Source organism: Scleropages formosus, chromosome 5, assembly GCF_900964775.1.
Source record: "Scleropages formosus chromosome 5, fSclFor1.1, whole genome shotgun sequence".
In the NCBI taxonomy this organism is placed as follows: Eukaryota; Metazoa; Chordata; class Actinopteri; order Osteoglossiformes; family Osteoglossidae; genus Scleropages; species Scleropages formosus.
In genome coordinates this window covers 6,596,139-6,616,905 of record NC_041810.1, presented here as the reverse complement: position 1 = coordinate 6,616,905, position 20,767 = coordinate 6,596,139, and the positions used below count along the sequence as shown (strand labels likewise).

At 43.3% G+C, this 20,767-nt stretch overlaps 2 protein-coding genes across 4 annotated transcripts in view; one reads left to right on the top strand and one right to left on the bottom strand.

Annotated features, from left to right (window-relative positions):
• Positions 1–3,226: 3,226 nt before the first annotated feature.
• On the top strand, positions 3,227–18,579 carry LOC108930823 (ras-related protein Ral-B). The gene is made up of 5 exons (XM_018746244.2): positions 3,227–3,351; positions 12,927–13,076; positions 13,871–14,079; positions 15,760–15,937; positions 16,270–18,579. Exons 2-5 carry the CDS (start codon positions 12,963–12,965, stop codon positions 16,387–16,389), a joined length of 621 nt encoding a protein of 206 aa, XP_018601760.1. The 5' UTR covers positions 3,227–3,351; positions 12,927–12,962; the 3' UTR covers positions 16,390–18,579.
• LOC108930822 (band 4.1-like protein 5) overlaps positions 16,604–20,767 on the bottom strand; it is a 39,206-nt gene continuing 35,042 nt past the window's right edge. For all 3 annotated transcript variants that reach the window (XM_018746241.2, XM_018746240.2, XM_018746243.2), the window contains one exon: positions 16,604–20,454. In XM_018746241.2, the coding sequence (XP_018601757.1) occupies positions 20,388–20,454 (67 nt within the window). In that variant the 3' untranslated portion in view covers positions 16,604–20,387. The remainder of the gene's footprint in view (positions 20,455–20,767) is intronic.

The following is a 20,767-nucleotide window of genomic DNA, read 5'->3' as shown; positions in this document are numbered from 1 at the left end:
TGGGGTGCCTTGTGATGGACTGGCGTCCCGTCCTGGGTGTGTCCCCTCCCCTTCCAGCCTTACACCCTGTGTTGCCAGGTTAGGCTCCAGCTCACTGCGACCCCACTTAGGACAAGCGGCTTCAGATAATGTGTGTGTGTGTGTGTGTGTGTGTATATGTGTGTGTGTGTGTGTGTAATCTGGATGCTACCTGGCATATGACTGCTGGTAGTGTGTTTAGAAATCTGGAAAGTATGATATTTTAAATGACAACTATTGAATTTGTTTGATTCACCGGTTGCACTACAGTAGTGTCTCTAATACACATGACTATGGTCAGATTTACTCTGCCTTTGCGTAGTGCAAAGCCTGTTTATACTCTAAGCAATTCAACATAATATAATAATTCAAAGGTGAAATTACAAAATTACAAATATAAAGGTGATGTCAGGATTAGAAGGAAAAAAAATTGCATATTAGCAGAATCTTGAAAACTGGGCATGGATTGTACCCAACACATGGTCTCGATTAACTCTGAGTTGATGCTGTGTATTTCATACCACGTTGCAGCATGGTTTTTTTGTGGTTCACGTGCTGCCTCCCAGTGGTGCTCAAAAATACAGTTTTATGCAAAAGTTTGGGCACCTCTGGCCAAATTACATATTTAGATAATTTTGCAAGTGAAAAGTAGTAAACAACTGCTGCAGGAAACAGTGTGTTAAAAAACAACATATTTGTACATGTGATTGCAGAGTTACTTTTAATTTTTAAAACATGGGATCAAAGAAAATAGTAACTGCATAATTGTAATTATTGTAAAACTTTTGCATAAAACTGTACTTACAAAAATTGTAGCAGAATGTCAGCTGCTAAGTCAATACTTTTAATAATGGAATAACAGAGATCATTGCTTGTATCTTAAAATGCAAATCTTTTTTTTTCTCTGTTATTACCTGTATATTGTTACAACCATTTGGAAGTATTACATTTATATTTTCATCTATTCATTTATTCCATGCTTTTCTTAAAACTACATACACCTCAGTAAACAGATGTAAACAAATGTACATTTCACACCAGACAGACAGCTCTACATACGGAGAGGTGATTCTGAGTGGAAAATAAGTTTGTCTGTTTGCCACAGTTTTCCTCACCACACACGACACAAATAGCTGCCTGTAGAACTGAGTCTCAGAGGAAACAGATGATCGTGACAGATGTGTGATGCAAATTTATGAAGAGGATGCCCAAGAGGTATGTTTTGAGACCCTTGTTGAATACTGGAAAGGATTCAGCTATACTGAGGGACATGGGGGAGGGAGGTCATTCAACCAAATTGGAGCCAAAACCAAGAACCTACAGGCTTTTGATTTTGGACCTCTATGTTGGGGGCAGCAAGCAGCCACACCTGGAGCTGTTTGTGCAAGGGTGCAGGGGCTTTTCGAGTATCTGGGAGCAGATCCATTGACTGTCCTGTAGACCTTAACCAGAGACTAGAACTTGATACAGGCAGCTACAGGAAGCCAGAGAAGAGAGACGAGGAGCGGGGATACATGGAAATGCTTTGGTAGGTCAAACACAACTCATGCAACGGAATTCTCTATCATCTGGAGAGGCTGACAATGGAGGTTGGAAGCTTGGACAGGATGGAGTTGCAGCAGTTCAGATGGGATATTACCATGGCCTGGACCAAAAGCTGTGTAGAGTGTGAGGTGAGATATGGACCAGTGAATTCCCCATATAGTTCATTGTTCTGAAGATGGACTTTATTTCCCTTTTAGGCTAACCATTTTCACATTGTAGGACTGCATGATAGTCTAAAGCAGACAGAAAGAGCAGTGTAATCTGACATACCAATAAAAAACAGTGTTTAAGGTGTTGGATCTAAGGCCTACTAGGAATTTTTGTATCTGCTGGAAGTAAAAAAATTAGCATTTTTGTAAAGTCTAACAGAACAGGCTAGAGGCTTCACTGTTTCAGTGTCTATTTAAAATAATATCTTTTCTTGCTGCATAAATAAGTCAGATGTTCATTGAGACGGAAAATACACACAGATTTGGTATTACAAGAGCACTTTTGAAATTTACTTGCATTGAACTGTTTCCTTCTGCTGATGTTATACACTTCCAGGACTATGAAGTGGTTTACTGCAGATAACACTGGAGCTTTATTGGGGTCCAAAGGACATGGATGTACGTTTACATGTATTCCTTCAGTTCCCTTTAGACAATTTTCTCAAAAGCAGCTTACGGAGCTAAGCTTCCCACAGCTACGTACCCCTTTGGACACCAGGACATTTCTACAAGGGGAATTTGGGGTTAGTACCTTGCTCAAGGGTACAACGGCAGTAGGTGAGATTCAAACCTGTGAACTTCAGATTGAAAGGCAACAGCTCCAGACGCTCTGCTATCAGCTACCCCAAAGCAGCTGTCTGATTTGACCTTCTAATTCAAAACCAACGTCTGCTACTGCGGCAGGGCCCTTCAGCCAGGTATTTATCCAGCTGTGCACACGGAACAGATGGTAGAAGTTCCTTTTGACCAAAGTGTCAGCTATGCAAGGAATTCTGCTTTACAGCTGAGTCTTCAGCATGATCCCTATGAACAATGCTTCCCTGCAAAGAGCTAACACTCGGGCATTGGGTTGCGTTCCAGAATCCAGTGCCCCAACTGCAGTAAAAGAAATATACTCAGTAAGCCTAAACCTGACATACTCAGTTCCATTGTGGTATTTTCCAACATAATTTGCTAGCCAGCCATTCCCACTGAGGACCTATTCACCTGTAGAATTTCTATAAAAAGCTCTCTAGAGCGCCTTGGAGAGGATCTGCTGGTGCAACAGACAAACTGAAGGCAATGCCTACAAGGACCATGTAAGAGCAAAGCTTCCTTATTCTGCAGACAAATAGGCTTCCAACAAAGTGTGACATTGTGGGGGAACGGTGGTGAAAATATTGATGGGTGACAAATAACAAAGATTTGCCTGTAACACTTGAAACACCACTAGATGACCCCTTCAGTAAGTACATAGAGTAAATGTCATTACACTGTATGTTGCTGCAACCTAAGTGAATTTAGCTATGGGATTAATCAACTTTTGTTTCATTCATTCATTCATTCATTCATTCACAGTCAGTCACGTCTTCCTGAACTCGTTAGTGACATCACAGTCTTCAAACTCCTCAATGACATCACTTCCTGCTTAACTCTTTCATGACATCACATCCTGCAAAACTGCTTCATATGTTTGTGCGTAGGGTAGGAGGTGGAGCTTTGTAGAAACGGCTCGCCGGCGTACGGCTGGTAACTCGCTCGGTAACTTAATGATTAACCCAAGATAACATCAACGAAGACGCGTCGACGTTTAAATTAGGTAAGATGTTAAGTTTATTCGGCACATTTTGTCGGTAGTGAAGCAAAATAGGAAAATATATCTGGTACGAGTCTTTATTCATATACAAACCTATGTCACGATAGGGGCGAGTGCGTTTGTTGATTGACGTTCACGCGGGCCAATGCTGTGTGAGTTGCCTTAAAGCTGTTTATACGTGTCCAATCACAAGCGACTCCTTGCCTCGGGTAGGCGGGATTTATCAGGGATGTGGCCCAAGTCGGGGTTTCATTCTTAATGTCACGCACAGTTTTGTGTCTTTGTTTTTGTTAAAATTTTACAGCTGAACATCAGTCAGATGAGAGCAGCATTTAAAAAAGGTTCCTCCGGTATCTGGTTGAGTTGACCAGCAGGCCAAATATTTCGGTGACGTACTCGTGCGTGTTCATTTCCTGGCTGTCACACCCCACGAGTTGTGTTTGCAATTTATTTTTTTGACATTACAGCCCAGGTTTTTATTTTTGAGATTAAAGTGCCTTTACTGTAAAGCTACCCATTTGCTGCATTTCCTTGTGGACATTTTTTTGTCAAAGTGACAGGGGACCCGAGTCGTGTGGCTAACAACGGCACCGTTGGTTCCGACTCTCTCTGCCGTGTCAGACAACACAACAAGCATGAACTTGATGAAGCAGCCTGGGCCAGGGGCGATTTAATTTTGTATTTAGGAAGTCGTTCCGTATAAATAATATAGATAAATATCTTCTCGAAGAGAAGCCGGCGGAGGCAACCCGCCTCAGACGAGGCTTTTCGTCGTGTCTCGAGGACTGAATTGAATACGCGGTCGCGTGAGGCTGTGCGGGCGCGCACCGCGCGGGGAGCGCCGCGCGCACGTCGTGCCCGACCGCTCCGTCCACGGGAGAAGATGCGGGTTTGGTTGCTGTTCTTCGTGAACCCAGTGCCGACAGTGACACATCGTCACACAGCCTTTTCCGTCCGTGTCACACGCACAGTGGAGCACAGCATCCTCTGCCTGCTCGCTCCTTCTCGGTGGAGCCCACCGTGTCAGTGCCATAAATTATAAGCATAACTTGTTAGCCAGCACGTGGCATGGATGGTGTTTAGGCCCGTCACCTTGCAGTCTGAAGGTTGCAGGTTTGAATCCTGGCTGTAATGCAGTACTTGTACTGAAGGTACTTGCCTTGTGTTAATGCAGTACCTGGCCGGTACAACATTGCAAAGTGAAGTCTTTTTTTTTTCCTGAGACTGTTGTTGAGACAAAGGCAGGGAAAGCAAAATATAGGAGTAATGCTCAGAGTTCTAGTACCATGCATCTGATATGCATTTTGAAGTTTTTGCGCTTTGATAATGTGAGCTATTTTTAATAAAAGTTTTCTTCTCCTCTTACTGTTTTGGTACCCATAATTCAGGTTCTGTCTGCTTTATTTAACACTCTTGCATCTCTGATATTTAGGCAGAGCGTGTGACTGCGAAACATCAGTGTGTCAGTCCCTCGTTGTGGCTCTGCTTGCCTTTTTTTTTTTTTTTTTTTTTGTGTGTGCACCCGTGAAAAATACCTATGCAAGAAGCACATGTTCCTGCTTCTAGTATATTGCACATACTGTAGATACAGTGCATAGACTTCTGCTTTCTGTGAAGGCCCTGTTAACCGGCTGGCTCTGCAGATGGCGATGATGACAAAGGGATATGAGGGAGCAAATAGCAACTGATCGAGCGGTTTGTTGCTTGCATAGTCAAGCCCATTCTGTTGTGTCCCATAAGGCTGCATCCGTACAGGGAACTGTAGTGTAGTAGGGTAACCGTATTTCAGTATGCAGTCTCTTCACAAAAACCACTGTGAAGAAACTGGTGCCCACAGGGAGAATTTTGTTGTCACAATATTTGTGGGTGAACAGCAGAATGAACAAACAAGATGTTTCAATCAGCTTGCACGCTTAGATGTTGTATTATCATAATTATTTGGAAACTATGTGCACCAAAGAGTACTATGCGTTCGGATGCGTGAAGTACCTTTCTCAAGGGTACTACAGTTTGTAACCTCAAGACTGTGGAATTTGAAAAGAGCAAATAAATATGGGTATAAGACTTTCCATTTTCTGAGTTTGGTGTTCACAGAAAAGTGGAAAATGGAGACCTGCATATGTTGGCTCAAGCCTGTTTTTTCCTCCCCCCCCCCCCTCCTTAAATGAAATGAAATCTGGAAAGTGCAAAGATCTTAAGTCTGTAACTCGCTGCTACAGATCAAGGGAAATTTGTTCTGCTCTCAGCATGCACCTCAGATACACTCTTTTTAACCTCATTTAGTTTGTCCAGTTTCCTCAATAACAAATGCCTTGGAATAAAGAACAGGGTTATTGTTGGTTGTGTATTTCTGTATTGAGTCTGTTGCGGTGGCGCAGTGGGTTGGACCGCAGTCCTGCTCTCCGGTGGGTCTGGGGTTCGAGTCCCGCTTGGGGTGCCTTGCGACGGACTGGCGTCCCGTCCTGGGTGTGTCCCCTTCCCCCTCTGGCCTTACGCCCTGTGTTGCCGGGTAGGCTCCGGTTCCCCGTGACCCCATAAGGGACAAGCGGTTCTGAAAATGTGTGTGTGTGTGTGTGTGTGTGTGTGTGTGTGTGTGTGAGTCTGTTGCAACATTTATAGTTGTGGAATAATTTATTTAGCTGAAACCTTTGCTAAAATGACATAGTGTGTGGGGTTTGTATATTTATTTCCAGAAATTTACCTATTTGTACATCTGGGTAATTCTTACTGTATCATTTCAGGTTGAATACCTTGGTTGGGAGTAATACAGCAGGTGTGGGGATTCGAACCCAGATCTTCCAGCTGGAATATGATAGTTCTAACCACTGTGCTACTGACTTCCCCTGAAAAACAATGTCATCTTTCACTTGTCTTTCCTGGTCTCGTAAAGCAACAGGAGATTGACAGTATGTTACTCCTGCACTTGTGAAAGTTAATGAAGAACCAAAGCCTGTCTCAGGCATGTGGTTCCCTTATCAGATGGTTTGCCCTTCTGAGCAGGTAATGTTAAAGCAAGAACTTAAGGGAACTAAACATCAGTTGCTTCTGTGTTTGACATCAAAAGCCTCTCTCCATAAACTGACCTCATAAAGATATGAGGGACATGTCTTCAGGAAGAAGGCCCTTTCAGCAGGTCTCCTCCAGCCGGACACTGAACTGTGTGATACAACTAGCTGACTCTTATCAACTCAGTTCACACTTTGTGGGCTGTTAGAGGTTTAAGGATAACAGGAGAACTGGGACTCAGCTCTCCAGAACTGTGTTGACCAGCCCTGACCTAAGATATCGCTCTTCCTTTGTTCAGAGTGTGTGCTGTTTGGAAGAACACTGGGCAGGATATTACTCTGGCTCCCGTTCTTAGGTCTGCTTCTTTTTACTGTAATGCTCTAAGATGAAACAGTCACGAATTCCTTCCGGTGTTTATATTTAAAGACCCTTATGGTGAAACATAGCTTACATTGAAGATGCTCTCCATAATTTTTGATGCACCATAAGATACGTTTGTGATCTCTGGCTTCTCGCCAGGTCTGTAAAGTGCACCATCAGGGTAAATGGGACAAAGAAGAGTGCTGTTAGGGTGGCGTTCCGTTTTTGGATTTGTGCTCGCCATGGCCATGTCTTCTCATATGAGTTGTGGTGCAAAAGGACCAGTAGAATCAGGGAATGTGGGTTAGGGATGCCAGTACCATACCTGTGTCAGTGGAACCCCTGTCATAATGAACATAATCAAGGCGCTTTGAAATATTATTTGATTGTGACCTGTTCATAATCGTCAGGGAATTTTCTCATGAACCCTGGGTGCAAGCATAATCTATTCCTTAGGGACTCCTATATCTGCCTTTCGGGAAGCTGAGAGGTGGCGATCGGTTCTGAGTTCTCTTGTCCTGTGCTCGGCTTTGTCTCGCTTGTCTTATGCCCACTGTTGCACCTGAATGGAATCCAGCCTGATAGTTCCATCCTGAGCGGTTTTAAGATGATATTAATCTGGAGGAGCAGTATGTAGTCACACTGGTCCTGTCAGTGCTCTTCTGTGACCTTATTTTTGACCTGGTGTATTGAGTTTTCCTGAAAATTAGCCAAGTTGTATCTTATTGGTGGGGGTGGTCTTGAAACAGAAATGAGACTGATCACAAGTCTCCACTTTGTGTGTGTATTTTTTTTTTTTAAATCATAGACTCAGCCCTATTAATTTTAAACATCAGCAGAGGATAATCAGGGATGCTATTTGTTTGTGTGCTGTTAGGTAAATACAGATCCCTTGAACATCTGTACCACTGGAATTGAACACAGGTTTTCTGGCTGATTTTAGGATCACGTTTATCTTCCTATCAGTACTTGTCACATTTTACCATCATCTGCTATGCTTGCTAATACTTGGTGTGTATCAAGTGGGATTTTCTTTGTTGACATTGACCCCTGTTTTATAGAAGTGCGAAGCAGTCCCTACGTGATCTTCAGCACTGGCTGGATCCCTGCTTTCCAGCCATCCACAACAATCCTCACTGAATTCTACACAGTGACCCAGCATTTGACTTGCAGAGTCAGGCATTTTAGTGGTATGCAGCATAATGAGACATTTGTGTGCTTGTGTGTGGAAAATCAGATGGAAATCAAATAAATGTCTTGGTATGGGCCATTGCTCATTTGAAAAGCTTTGTGGGTTTGACTTATTTGCATAAATCTTTTTTTATTTTTTTTATTTTTTATAAATGCTTGTCCAGTGGAGGGTCACAGTTCTTAAGTCAAAATATGACTTGCTGTGTAATTCCCTCTTGGAAGCTTAAGAATCAAATTCCTACTGTTGGAACTAGTTTCTGTCCAGAGCTTTTTTTCCCCTTTCTTTCTAGGGTGAGGGGAAAGAGGGAGAGATGGATGGTGGTGGAACTGGTCATCTGAAAAGATCTTGTCCTTCTGGAATTTTAATGGGAATGACCATTTCTAGTGCTCTGCATTAGGGCACAAGAGAAATGCCTGCCTGCAGGACACAGGTTATGCCTCTTGGATGAAGGCCCTTTGGCATCATTCATTCAATTTTATTCTGCACATATAAGCAATGTTGCACAAAGCAAATACACCTGAATATGTGTGTGTGTGTATGTGTGTGTGTATATGTGTGTGTGTGTATATATATATATATATATATATATATATATATATATATACACACACACACTTTCTGACCCGCTTGTCCCATACGGGGTCGTGGGGAGCTGTAGCCTAACCCGGCAACTAAAGGCGTAAGGCTAGAGGGGGAGGGGACACACCCAGGACGGGACGCCAGTCCGTCGCAAGGCACCCCAAGCTGGACTCGAACCCCAGACCCACCAGAGAGCAGGATCTGGTCCAACCCACTGCGCTACCGTGCCCCCCTACACCTGAATAGTTTAAATTTAATCTCTGAAGCATTAAATTAATGCTCAGATAATTCAGATTTTTATATAAATGGCAAACTGAAAGATTAACAGGTTGCCTTTGTGAGAGGGGAGTGTTGTAGCCATGGTGTGAGGTACGGGGCAGCTGGATGGTGCGAGAGGACGTGATGTTGATCCCTGCTCAGTGTGTGGGGAGTTTGCATGTTCTCCCTGTGTCTGTGTGGGTTTCCTCCCACAATCCAAAGACATGCTGTTCAGGTTCACCCACAGTGTGTGAGTGTGTTTCACTGACATATGGATGAGTGACCCATTGTAAGTAGTGTATCTAGCAGTGTAATTCACCGTGGTGAATAAGGTGTGGGCTGATAACACTACATAGTGTTTGGAAGTCACTAAATGAAGTAATGTAATTCACGTATTGTGTAAGTAAATATAACTGTGCTCTGGTACATACCTTGTGAAATTGCTGACACCAGCAGGTTCTCCTCCTGAACTCTTTCCTGTGTCCAGAGTAGTTTCTTCTCTGACTGTCTTCGTACTGGCAGAGTTAGAAGTGGACACAATCAGAGGAAGTGCTGGAATGGGGTTCTCTTCCTTTTGGGGGTGGAATGGGGCTGTGTGGGGGCTCCCCAAGTTCCAGCTTTGCTGGTCAACAGTGTAATTTTTCACTTTTTTTCCACTGCTAAACAGGAGCTCTGAGGGATGCAGTGTGGTGTTGTCTCTTCCCTAAACCAGACGGGTGTCCTGAGTCACAGACTTTGTGTGTGTCGGCTGATGAAATCTGACCTTACACTTTCCCTTGCAAAAATGCACAGAATTATATCTTCTGCCATTTGGTTAGAGACTGAGACATAATTTAAAAATTAACTTTCAGTGTTGTATGGGGCATGTTTTCTACCATTTGCTTTGGATGCTCTCCACTCTGTTACAATGACAGATGGCTTGAGAAAAAGCCAGTTTGGACCACCAAATGCACATCATGCTTCAGCTTGCTGACAACATGGCCTTATGTGTTCACAAGGAAAACTTGTTCAGTATACGAGTGTTTGACCAACGAAAAGCCATGCAGAATTTTGTTTACTACTATGCTTGTGGAGAAGATGAGAAATTCCCTTCCACATTATTGACTGTATGTGCGCAGGTCATTTATAATGGCACATTGTTGTTAGTCTTGTCTTGTATGTATCTCCAAAAAAATTACTAGGAAAGTGATCAGGAATCATGGAAATTGAGTTTTTTATGCAGCTACTCATGTGATAAACATTGGTTCATATGGTGGAAAGAAATTTACTGTACTTTAGAATCATGCGTCTATTTCTGTTTCTTTTCCTGCTAATATAATGAACACATTGTAGTTTCTATGAGATGTATGTCGCTTTGGAGAAAAGCGTCCGCTAAATGAATAATGTAAATGTAGTCACAGACTACAAGATTGCATGAATTCATTTTCAAATGGAAATGACTACTATGCCAGTTCACAACTAAACATCCATCTGTACTCTGTACATTTCTGAGAGTTAATCAGAAATGTTGTTTGTAGTGAACAACGCTTGTATAAAGGCCTTATCATACACTTACAGAAGTAAACAAGTTATAATTGCCACGTGAATAGCCTTTGGCCTGCAGCGGGGATCTGCCCAGGTGTTGAGTATGGGACAGGGGTTAGAGCCATGTTATTTTAACAGTAAACTATGTAGTACAGGGGTGTTTGAGGGCACTGGCTTGGGGGCTATGATTTTCAGGCCTAGCGGACTGCTATGCCTCTAATGCATTTGGGAGAACTGAATGGCTAGAGCTGGGTTGAGAGTTGTTTTGATGTCTCACCTTCTACTGTAACTACATAATCATTCATCACCTATACATGGAGTTGCTGGCCAGTAAGAGGAACTGTTTACAGTACAACACATTGTCCTTTTGTTTGATGCGTGCTCTTACTCGACATGGTACAGTAGTTTAGAATAGGAAACGCCTTTGTTATTACTGCATTTCCTCTTATTTGTTTAGACTTCAGAAATCTGGAAGTTGACTTTTAGAGGATAGTTCTTTTTTTTTTTTTTTTTTTTTTTTTTTTTTTGTGATCGACTAAATTTGGAGTGTGCTTACAGTATATAGTTTAAAATTGTCTCAAAGAGGAATGAAGAATGTGGAGGAAGAGGTATCAAGGTGTTTCACATTGAGCAGTTCATAGTGAAGTGGCTGGTTTTGTCACTGATGCAGTAATAAAGTTTCAGCAGTGGTTTGAATATTCTAAACATGGTGTCACTTATGTGTTGAAACTAATGGGAGTTGATTTTTATGGTAGTTAAAAATCATGGGCTGGTCTAGTTAGGTTTTGGCTGACTCACACTGCCTAGTGTGCAGATTTTGAGTGTGCTTTATGTACCATTTGTAATGCTGTTGAATTGCTGTGAGTGTGTGTCCTGTTTGTCACAAGGACAGTGCTGTGATGGATGCATGCGTACACACACACACACACACACACACACTGATACCCATATCAGTAACAGCTGTCCTGAGTATTTTATGACTCTTACAACTTTTACCTGTTAAACTGTTTTAAGTGGCATCAGGAGCCAGACATCTAAGCTCTGACATGATGGAGGGCTGGGCAGCTGCTGGTACTTGGACCCCTAGGAGCTTTGTTTTCCTCCCCATGTCTTGGACTGGGAGTTTTTTGTTTTTGTTTCCCCAGTTGCCAGGTGGGGTTTTTTCAGATCAGTACATTAGCAAACTTCCACTCCCTGTTTATTTTCTCTGCTTTCTGTTTGTTGTTACTTGTCTGTAGAATGTGCTCAAAGTGCTGTGTCAGTTGGTTGAGAAGAGAGCTATAAACTCAACAAATTCAATTTATATTTTATAACTTGCTCTCTTCCAGTACACTGTTTTGACAGCCCAACAGTTGTATGCTGTTAGGGTGTAAGACATGACCTACACTGAAAATGAGTGAACTTATATCTGTTGGGCTGTTCTCTCGCTTCACCTGGCTTTGTTCTTTGCAATGTGCTGCTTAAATCAATGTTGGAGCAAACTTCTTGAGAGTAACTTAAGGTACTGATGTCTTCTGTCTGTTCTGCAGAACTTCATTATTCCTAGTGACGTGTGTAACTGCTCAAGATCTTCACCTGATGGAAGCAGTTTAGTTGAGCTTGAATCTGCTCAGTATGCACTCAGTCAGTATAATGGCCTGGAGCTCAAACACTGTTTTGTTAGGTCACTACAGCCCGATCGTGGTGTGTGGACATCACTCATTCCTGAAAATTCATCCTTAAGCCTGGAGCCCAGATAACAATCTCACAATTTCCCTTACTTCTTATGCGGAAGAATAATTATCTCTTCTCAAAACCAGCAAGTTCTGAATGTACACAACTATTAAAAATATAATTTAAAGTTAATGGGCCGAGCTCTCGCTGAACAAGCAGTTTTTGTTGTATCCGCTTTCAAAAAGCAGATATGTACCTTTAGTTGCCCTTGGCAGTATGCCTTTGTGCACAGCACCTTAATTTCCACAAACTTATTTTCAGCATTTTCACTTGGGATGTGGAATTCAGGAACATATTTGTCAGCTGTTTGTGTGCAGGCTGAAATGGTCCATCAGGGATCTGGGGCGCTGACGGATTGAGAATGCCACATAAATTGGACAATTTCTGGATAGCGTGAAGTTGCTGCTAATTATCTGCCTGGATAAGTAAATATGCAGATAATGAAAGGTTGGGTGAAAGATTCTGGGTATTTTTATTACTGGTTACGGCACCCAAACAATGCTGCAGGAATGGAGGCACGTTTGTCGTTTACTACAGCCTGTTCCCTGTGTTTATAAGCAAAGTATTCATTGTTGTAGCTTAGTTCCTATGACCATGTAGATGAGAAACACCAGTACAGTGCAGTTTGCTCAGCTGAATTATCAGTAGAGTTCTGGCTCCCTTGTTTAATGAAATAGCAACTGAGAAGTAGGAGGGCTGAAATCTGATTTTGAACATTTTTGTATAAAAGCATCAGCTGAAGGGAATGTGTGTAAATGAAGGGGAGAATGTGAGGCACGTTTTCTGACACCCACATATTTTAGACCATTAATTATGAGCACACGCAGAACTAGAGTGGTCACACTGTAGCTGAGGACAGGAGGCATCAGTTTGTGTTGTGGGAGGCATGCTAGTGTGCACACAGCATGTCACGATTGATGCTGGAAGTGTGTATGCTTGTCCACAGGGGGTGTTGCTCAGCAGTCGAGGAAAGAGTCCGAAGATGGCAGCAAACAAGAATAAGGGCCAAAGCTCCCTGGCTTTGCACAAGGTCATCATGGTGGGCAGTGGTGGAGTGGGCAAGTCGGCGCTCACGCTGCAGTTTATGTACGACGAGGTGAGAAGAACCACCACCATCTCAACGTCCCCCTGAGCACCACTGCATGTAGGGAAACTTCTCCACCTTGGAGGATATTTTGATAAGTGAGAACCAACTCTGCTGTAGTGGGGGAAATTGAAGACCCCACAAGCCCATCAGTACCTCATCTGTGCAGTAGATGCTAGGGTTTCAGACAAATCATACCTCACAAAACAAAGTAACAACTTAGAGGGTTCTGAATTTTTCCTTGTTCCTGTGGTGTCACTGTGGAGCCCCTCAGTGCACTAAGTTTACGAAATGGCTGCAGTAAAGGTTTGCACCTCGCTGCCCTGTGGCCAGACTTTTATTGTGCATCAGTGTACAATGCTGCATGTGGCAGGAGGTGGCAATGTAGTTTGTTAGAACTGCTGTTTCTGCACGCAGGTTGCAACATTGAGTCCCACCTCCTGCTGCAGTAGCCTTGATCAAAGTACCTATCCTGTAATAAAAAAATTACCCTTCTGTATGTTTACATTTATGACCTTTAGTTGACAGCTTTTCTCCAAAGCAACTTCCAGTGTTAAAGTTACAATTTACCTGTTTATACAGCTGGGTAATTTTTACTGGAGCAGTTTAGGGTAAGTACCTTGCTCAAGGGTACTACCTCTGGAGCTGGGGATCAAACCTGTGACCTTTGGATCCAAAGGCAGTAGCTGTAACCACTATACTACCAGCTGTCCTGGTTATGTATAAATGGGTAACTTATGAGTAGCTTGTTTGTGGTGGGAAAAGTGCCAACTAAAACAATAGTGTAAATGTGGTATCTCCTTCAGTTTGTGGAGGATTATGAGCCCACCAAAGCAGACAGCTACAGGAAGAAGGTGGTCCTGGATGGGGAGGAAGCGCAAATCGACATCCTGGACACGGCCGGCCAGGAGGACTACGCTGCCATCCGCGATAACTACTTCCGCAGTGGAGAGGGCTTCCTGCTGGTATTCTCCATCACTGAACAGGAGTCTTTTGCTGCCACGGCTGAGTTTAGGTCCGTTCTGCACGGTGTCCAGAGCCCCACTCGCACATGAAACACCAGGACACGTTACTGTCCTATGAATCCCTTCAGTAAATAAGTCTGCATTCTCTCACTACCCCACATCATTATAGTTGTCATTTTCAAGCAGCCTTTCACATTAGACTATTCCTGTTCTTGCCATTTACTTCCATGCCACCAGTTGCATTAGACCAAGATGGGTCTTTGTTCTGGGAAAAGTTCTGAGTTTCTTGAAGAAGCCCAAGGAAGACTTGAGGAAAAACTTTGATTTGTAAATGTGTTCTGTATGCAACTCCACACGTTAAATTTGGAACCCCTTTACCTTGGTATTGCTTGACCTTGGATAGGTTATTGGATCACTTGAGTGGATCTGACCCGTTTTTAAATTAAGACAATCTGTAGAAAACAGCACAAGATGCTGGCACATTTTCAGTTTGTATCTTGCACAAAAATGTCAGCAAACAGTACCACTGTACTGCATTTGGCTCACACTGGAATCCATAGCTTAAGTCACCATGTGGTTGTATGTGTCCTGGAGGTGTCAGTGGTATTAAGCTGCCACTACTATCCATTGGTGCCTTACTTTGCATTTTCACACTACTTGCGTTACTTCATTTAGCAGACACTCTTCTCCTAAGCAACTTCTAATGAACTCTGTAGAGTGCTATCAGCCCGTGTACCTTATTCACTGTGGTGACATACACTGCTAGATACACTACTTACAATGGGTCAGTCACCAGTTCCCTTGAACAGCATGTCTTTGGCCTTTGGGAAGAAACCAGAGCACGCAGAGAACATTTAATCTCCACCCAGACTGAACGAGTATCTCTCTTGCACCACCCAGGTGCTGTAAGACAGCAGCACTACTGTGTCGTATTAAATATTCTAATTTACGTTTATTCCACTGAGACAACTTATTTATCCATTAGTTTTACTAGTGCAATGTTAAGTACCTTGCTCAAGGGTACTATTAGCCAGAGGTGAGATTTGAACCTGCAACCTTTTGGTGCAAAGGCAGCAGATCTAACTGCTACACTACCAGCTGCCCCAGTTTTTCAGTGTTATTACAGTGGTTTCCACAACAAATGGTGGATTTGCAGCTGTAGCCTTGTGCAATTTCCTGCAGCATCAGTAAAGGCTAAACAGCAGCTTAAATGTCATGTAAGGTACAGAACTTGCTTCATTTGTGGTAAATGTTACAACTTCTAGCTTCGTAAAAGCTGTATTGGGGACAGCTGGTAGTGCACTGGTTGGAGCTACGGCCTTTGGATTCAAAGGTTGCAGGTTTGATCCCTACCTCTGGCTGTAGTACCCTTGAGCAAGGTACTTATCCTAAATTGCTCCAGTAAAATTACCCAGCTGTATAAATGGGTAAATAATTTTAACCTTAACACTAAGTTGCTCTGGAGAAAAGCATCAGCTAAATGAGTAGATATGAAAAAGCTGTTTTACTGGAACTATTCAGACTTTCAGGGTATGGCAGCCTAAGCTTCCAGTCCTTCCTCATGATGGTAGCTGCCCTGATAATTTAACTTTCTGCTCAAGAAGAGACATTACTGTCTCCCCACCTGTGTAGGAACATATCTATTGCTGACTTTCAGAGCTGTTTAACAGCAGCTGAACATTGCCGATGTTCTGTAGCTTTACTGGTCCTTGCGCACGTTGACTTAACAGAGAGCAGATCTTGCGAGTGAAGGCCGAAGAGGACAAAATCCCTCTCCTGCTGGTGGGCAATAAGTCCGACCTGGAGGACCGGCGGCAGGTGACGGCAGACGAAGCTCACAGCAAGGCGGAGAGCTGGGGCGTGCAGTACGTGGAGACGTCCGCCAAGACGCGTGCCAACGTGGATAAGGTAACGCGTACGTTTTCCCTGGCTGGGACTTGCAGGATTCCCGTTTTTCTGTAGGTAGGCCCTGCAGACTGGCTGTATTCTTTTCAGGACAGGTGAGAAATAGGTTCTGACACTGACAAATTCCAGGTGATGTTCATACCACTCTTCCACTTCATGAGGCCTCCGATAGCCATGGCTCTCAGATGCACAGGTTGTACGATGGTACTGCCGTGGCTTTCAGAGGTCAGGGCAGTAGCGCCATCGGTGTACTAGAAGGTGGGAATGGCAGAAGGCCACACAGAAATGAGGAAAAACATTTGAAGGCAAATTAGTGACTCTTTGCTCTCTCCTAGGTGTTCTTTGACCTCATGCGGGAGGTGCGAGCAAAAAAGATTTCTGAAAACAAGGACAAAAATGGAAAGAAGAGTGGCAAGAACAAGAAGAGTTTCAAGGAGAGATGTTGTTTACTGTGATCTTACTACGGGACCATGCAATACCAAACAATCACCACTGAAAGCTCACAATCAGGGCTCCTAACCTGTATATTTTAAGTAATATTTTTAAGAATTTATTCATTAAGGGAATCTTTTTATTGGTCATGTAATCCATTGTTGAGAGCTTTATCGAAAGGCATTAAACATTTTAGATGGTAAAAATCTGAATCAACACTAATCTTACCTATTTCACTTTATAATTTAGCTTTTGCAGTACCCTGAGTATGAAACAGGGTCAGTTTGTGGGCAAAATCCCCACCCCCCCTTAATAGAGATCAAAGTAGGTGCATTTTGCACCTTTTAACTTTCATTTTAACAGTGAAACCAGACCTTGTCCCTCCTCCCATCATCTTGCTCTCTCAGATGTGGACCATTTTGTTCATCCTGCTTGTCAGGGTGCAGTTTTCATGCCTTCCCTTTCAGTGAGTAATTTTATTCAACTTGAATGTGTTGGTAGCATCAGCTTAAGTGCGCAGAAAGTGTGCGCGCACAGACGGCCTTCGGGAGACATGGCAACTGCTGTGATGACCCATGATATGATACTCTGGCCAGGGGACAGTTGGCAGTGTCACCTGTCGGGATACTGAGAGCAAACCGTGTCCTAGCGGTAGAAATACAACTAAACTTTTATAGCAGTGTCAGTTACTGTGGGTAAAAACATCAGCTAAAGGCCAAATTAATGGTAGGTGTTACTCATTTTCAGTGTATAAAACTACTGAATTGGAGGCCATGGCGTTTTACCCTGTTTTACCCTCCCCTGAGCTCTAGGGCAGCTCCTCCAAAGCCTTAAGTTTAGATAGTCAGAGGTTAAGATTTCCTAAGCAGGAAGCATAGCGCAGTGTTGAAATGAGTGCTCTTTATGTAAGAGTTAGGGGTAAGTCATAATTTTGACTAACTGCTTAAAGGGGAAATGGTAGCTGACAGCTGAGCATGAAATCCATAGAAGAAAGACAAGAGAGCTGCTGCTACTCGTTCAAAGGTGAGAACATTGAGGGAGGAGGCAAAAGTATACTGTCTATGCAAATATACACGAGTAAAAGTATAGAACTATCACTGCCAAAGTATTGCTTTGAAAAGTACACTTCCTGCAGTAGCTTGTGTACCAACAAGCCCTAGTTCGTTCCTGTGCTTCACTTCAGCTCCTGGAGGACAGGCTCAGGCGCAGCAGCGCTGGGTTCGGCTTCACTCGCCCACTCAAACGCCACCTGCTCGTCGCTGTGGGCCTCTGCTTCAGTTACTACTGCTGGTGCTGTTGCGGTGAACTTTTAACGCAAGATGCGACAAAGCAAAACTATTAGTTGCCGCAGCTGTAGCTCTGTTACACAACTCAAATTATACGAGGGCTCGGCGCTGCTGCTCTTGGAAGTAGGAAAAACAAGCTGCCGTTCGTCTTCGCAAGCAGCCCTGCAACCGTTTGCGTGGCGGGTTACCACCTTCCTCCTCAAATTGAGCATGATTTCAGCCATGTGAATACATGTGGCCTTATCCTATGCAAATTAAACTTAATTTTTATCTGGACCTCTGCCTTTGTCACTTTATTTGCTGTGCTTTTCGACTGTTCATGTAGCGAAATCCTCCTATAAGCGCAGCAGCAGCACAGCAAGTGGTTTTTCAACAACCGCAACTGTTGCTCAAACGTCCTCATTGTACCGCAGTGCTTGACCTTCTCAGTCGACTACAGCTACATTGATGAAAGTACAGTTCCGGTGTCATTTTGAACAGCTCTTGTTCTAGTTTTTTCTAGAAATGTTAATTCACAATCAAATCAGGTTACAACTTGTACAAAGAAGTGGAAATCTGGCAGTATTAACTTTTTTTTTTTTTTACTTTTCCAACCCATTTACCCTTTGCTCCCACAGTAATAGCCATTATACTTGCGTTGAATTAAACATTCAGTGGAGAAATTACTTTTGTCATCTTCAGAATTTTACACAGCTGATACACTGCATTTTTTTTATATGACCAAAAGGAAAAAGCTTAATCTTCCAAGGGAAGAGGTGAGCTTTGAGCTGTCATTAATCCATTTCATTCTGACAATTCAGTGTGTCCTCAATGTTTTTGTGTTCATTTTATACTTAAGATCATTAAGTGAGGGATGCTTAACTTAGCAAGTCGTTACTTTGGTGACTCTTCTCTAGCAATTTCATACCCTTTAAAGCGCAGATGAGGTTTCTGAATTTTAAATCCATTGCCTGTTTATAAGAACTGTTGCCAAATAAATTTTTTTTCCTTTGTAGTCTCTTCTCCTAATTCTGTCCAACACAGGGAATTCACCAGGGCACAGCAACCTAATCATCAATGAGAAGCAAAGGGAGTGTAGGGCTACATAACACTGATCCTTACATGTTGCACTCCCATCTCACGAGTCCTTCTGGAGAAATGTGCAAAGAATCATCACGCTTGAGCCTGACACACAGATTGCAGCTCTACGTGTGTTTTACTTAGAGGAATCCTACATCGCAAGTATGTAGTGTAGGAAAACTTTTACATGTCAGACCTCATGAATACACAGTACATAGAAAATATTACAAAAAAGTTCTGTGCCCCCTAAATGTCTTCACACCTGCATTACACAAAAATGTACAGAAAAGTGATGAGAATAAAAACAATAAATAAAAGGAAGAACTACAGCAAATTGCACTTACATGGTGAACAAAAGTTTTAAAAAAAAAAAAAGTCAGCAGATCTGTTTGCAGTGGTCCAAATAACAGGCCTACAACTTCTAATGCATTTCCTCTGAGGATACTCAGGTTACAATGTTCATGTAATTTAAAAATACAAGGGTTTCAAATACCCACCCTTACAGGAGAATATTTCCGAAAGACAGAAAAGCAGACTTTCAACAGTATTCCGTCCATGAAGGGTACGAAGGGCCAGATGTACAACACAGTGTCCCTAATGGCTAAAAGATGAGCACCAAACACTTGGCTTCTCACCCTTTCACAGTATGGAGTTCCTGGAGCCCTGAGGGGAGGGGGGGGGGGCCTTACTCTGGGATGACGAGCTCTGTGGAATAGTACAGCTTCACAGAGCCAGAGTGAGTGAAGGCGGCAGCCGCTTGGCCCTGACTGCACTGCAATACGCAGCCGGAGCTTTGCTGTACTACAAGGTGTGCGCGGCACCGTTACATACAGGAAACACTTGGTGCCGTCTTGGCCACTGGCATTTGTTTACATCTTCAGTGTTACACATGACCACAGTGACTTCAGTGACCACATGACGCATCACAGATGGTAGTCTTTGGGGGAAGGGGACCAAGACATGCTATATGATACAAGTAGTAAGTAGCATTTAGTAAACTAAGAATTCAAAATATAAGGCAGATTAAAACTAATTGTTGCACAAAACCGAAGTACCGTCTGTTCACAGACAAAGCAGAAAACGGCGACGGCGACGGCTCAGCACATCTTTGCATCAACAGCACGTTGACAGTGTTCGCAACAAGTTGCTCTCCTGTAGAGCCTTTAATGCCACGACCGCATCCGCTCCTCAGTGCAACTTCTGCACAACTCGGAAAAATTTTCTACAGACCCTGGCGCCTGAGAAGGATACGACTGCTAATCCGGGCCCTTGAGCTGCAGCTTTGGTCAGGCTCGGCTGATGGGGAAGCACTAGAGTTTGCTTTAGCTCAGGCCCAGCGGGCGGCTCTTGAAAGCGGCTCGGAGGTGCTGTGCTCCGAGGACCTCGGCGGGAAGCGGAACGCACATGGAAGGCAGCCGTGTCCCACACATGTCCAGGATGACATTTCACGGGTCTCCTGTTGTGCTTATTTCAGTGGTTTCTATGTTCTATACCTCTAAAAGCAGTGCATTACCAAGTCATAAAAACTGATTATACCATAGCTGCTTTAAAAATTTAGTTAAAAAAATCCAAAGTCTTTCATGAGGAATGTACTTAGAAGGGGGGCTTTCCTTCGGCCAAGTTCATTCCAAGATGCCAGTGCTAAGACGGAGGACAGCAGCAGCAATGCGAGGCCCTCAGAGTTCGGTGGTGAGGAGACGCCGGACTTTCGACAGCTCTTCCTTGCTCAGCTGGGTTCCACTACTGCTGGACACAAGAAAGGCCAGTGGTCAGAAAGTGTCCTCTCACTGGCAAGTGCACATTATTCTACAAATGCTACGAAAACCAGAACGCTGAGGATCTGGCATGCAAGACGCCTAACATCTTCATAGCAAATTAAGTCAAGAGGAAAAGTACTCAACTCATACCCTGGTTTACCCAACTTGTGACAACTGTCCTTTATGATCAAGTGAAATGTGCACTTTATGTTTTGAAGAGCTACCCTCCTACAAAAACATAACAACCCATAATCAATCATGATACAAAGAGTGAACCACTTGCTCTTTCGCTCAGAGCC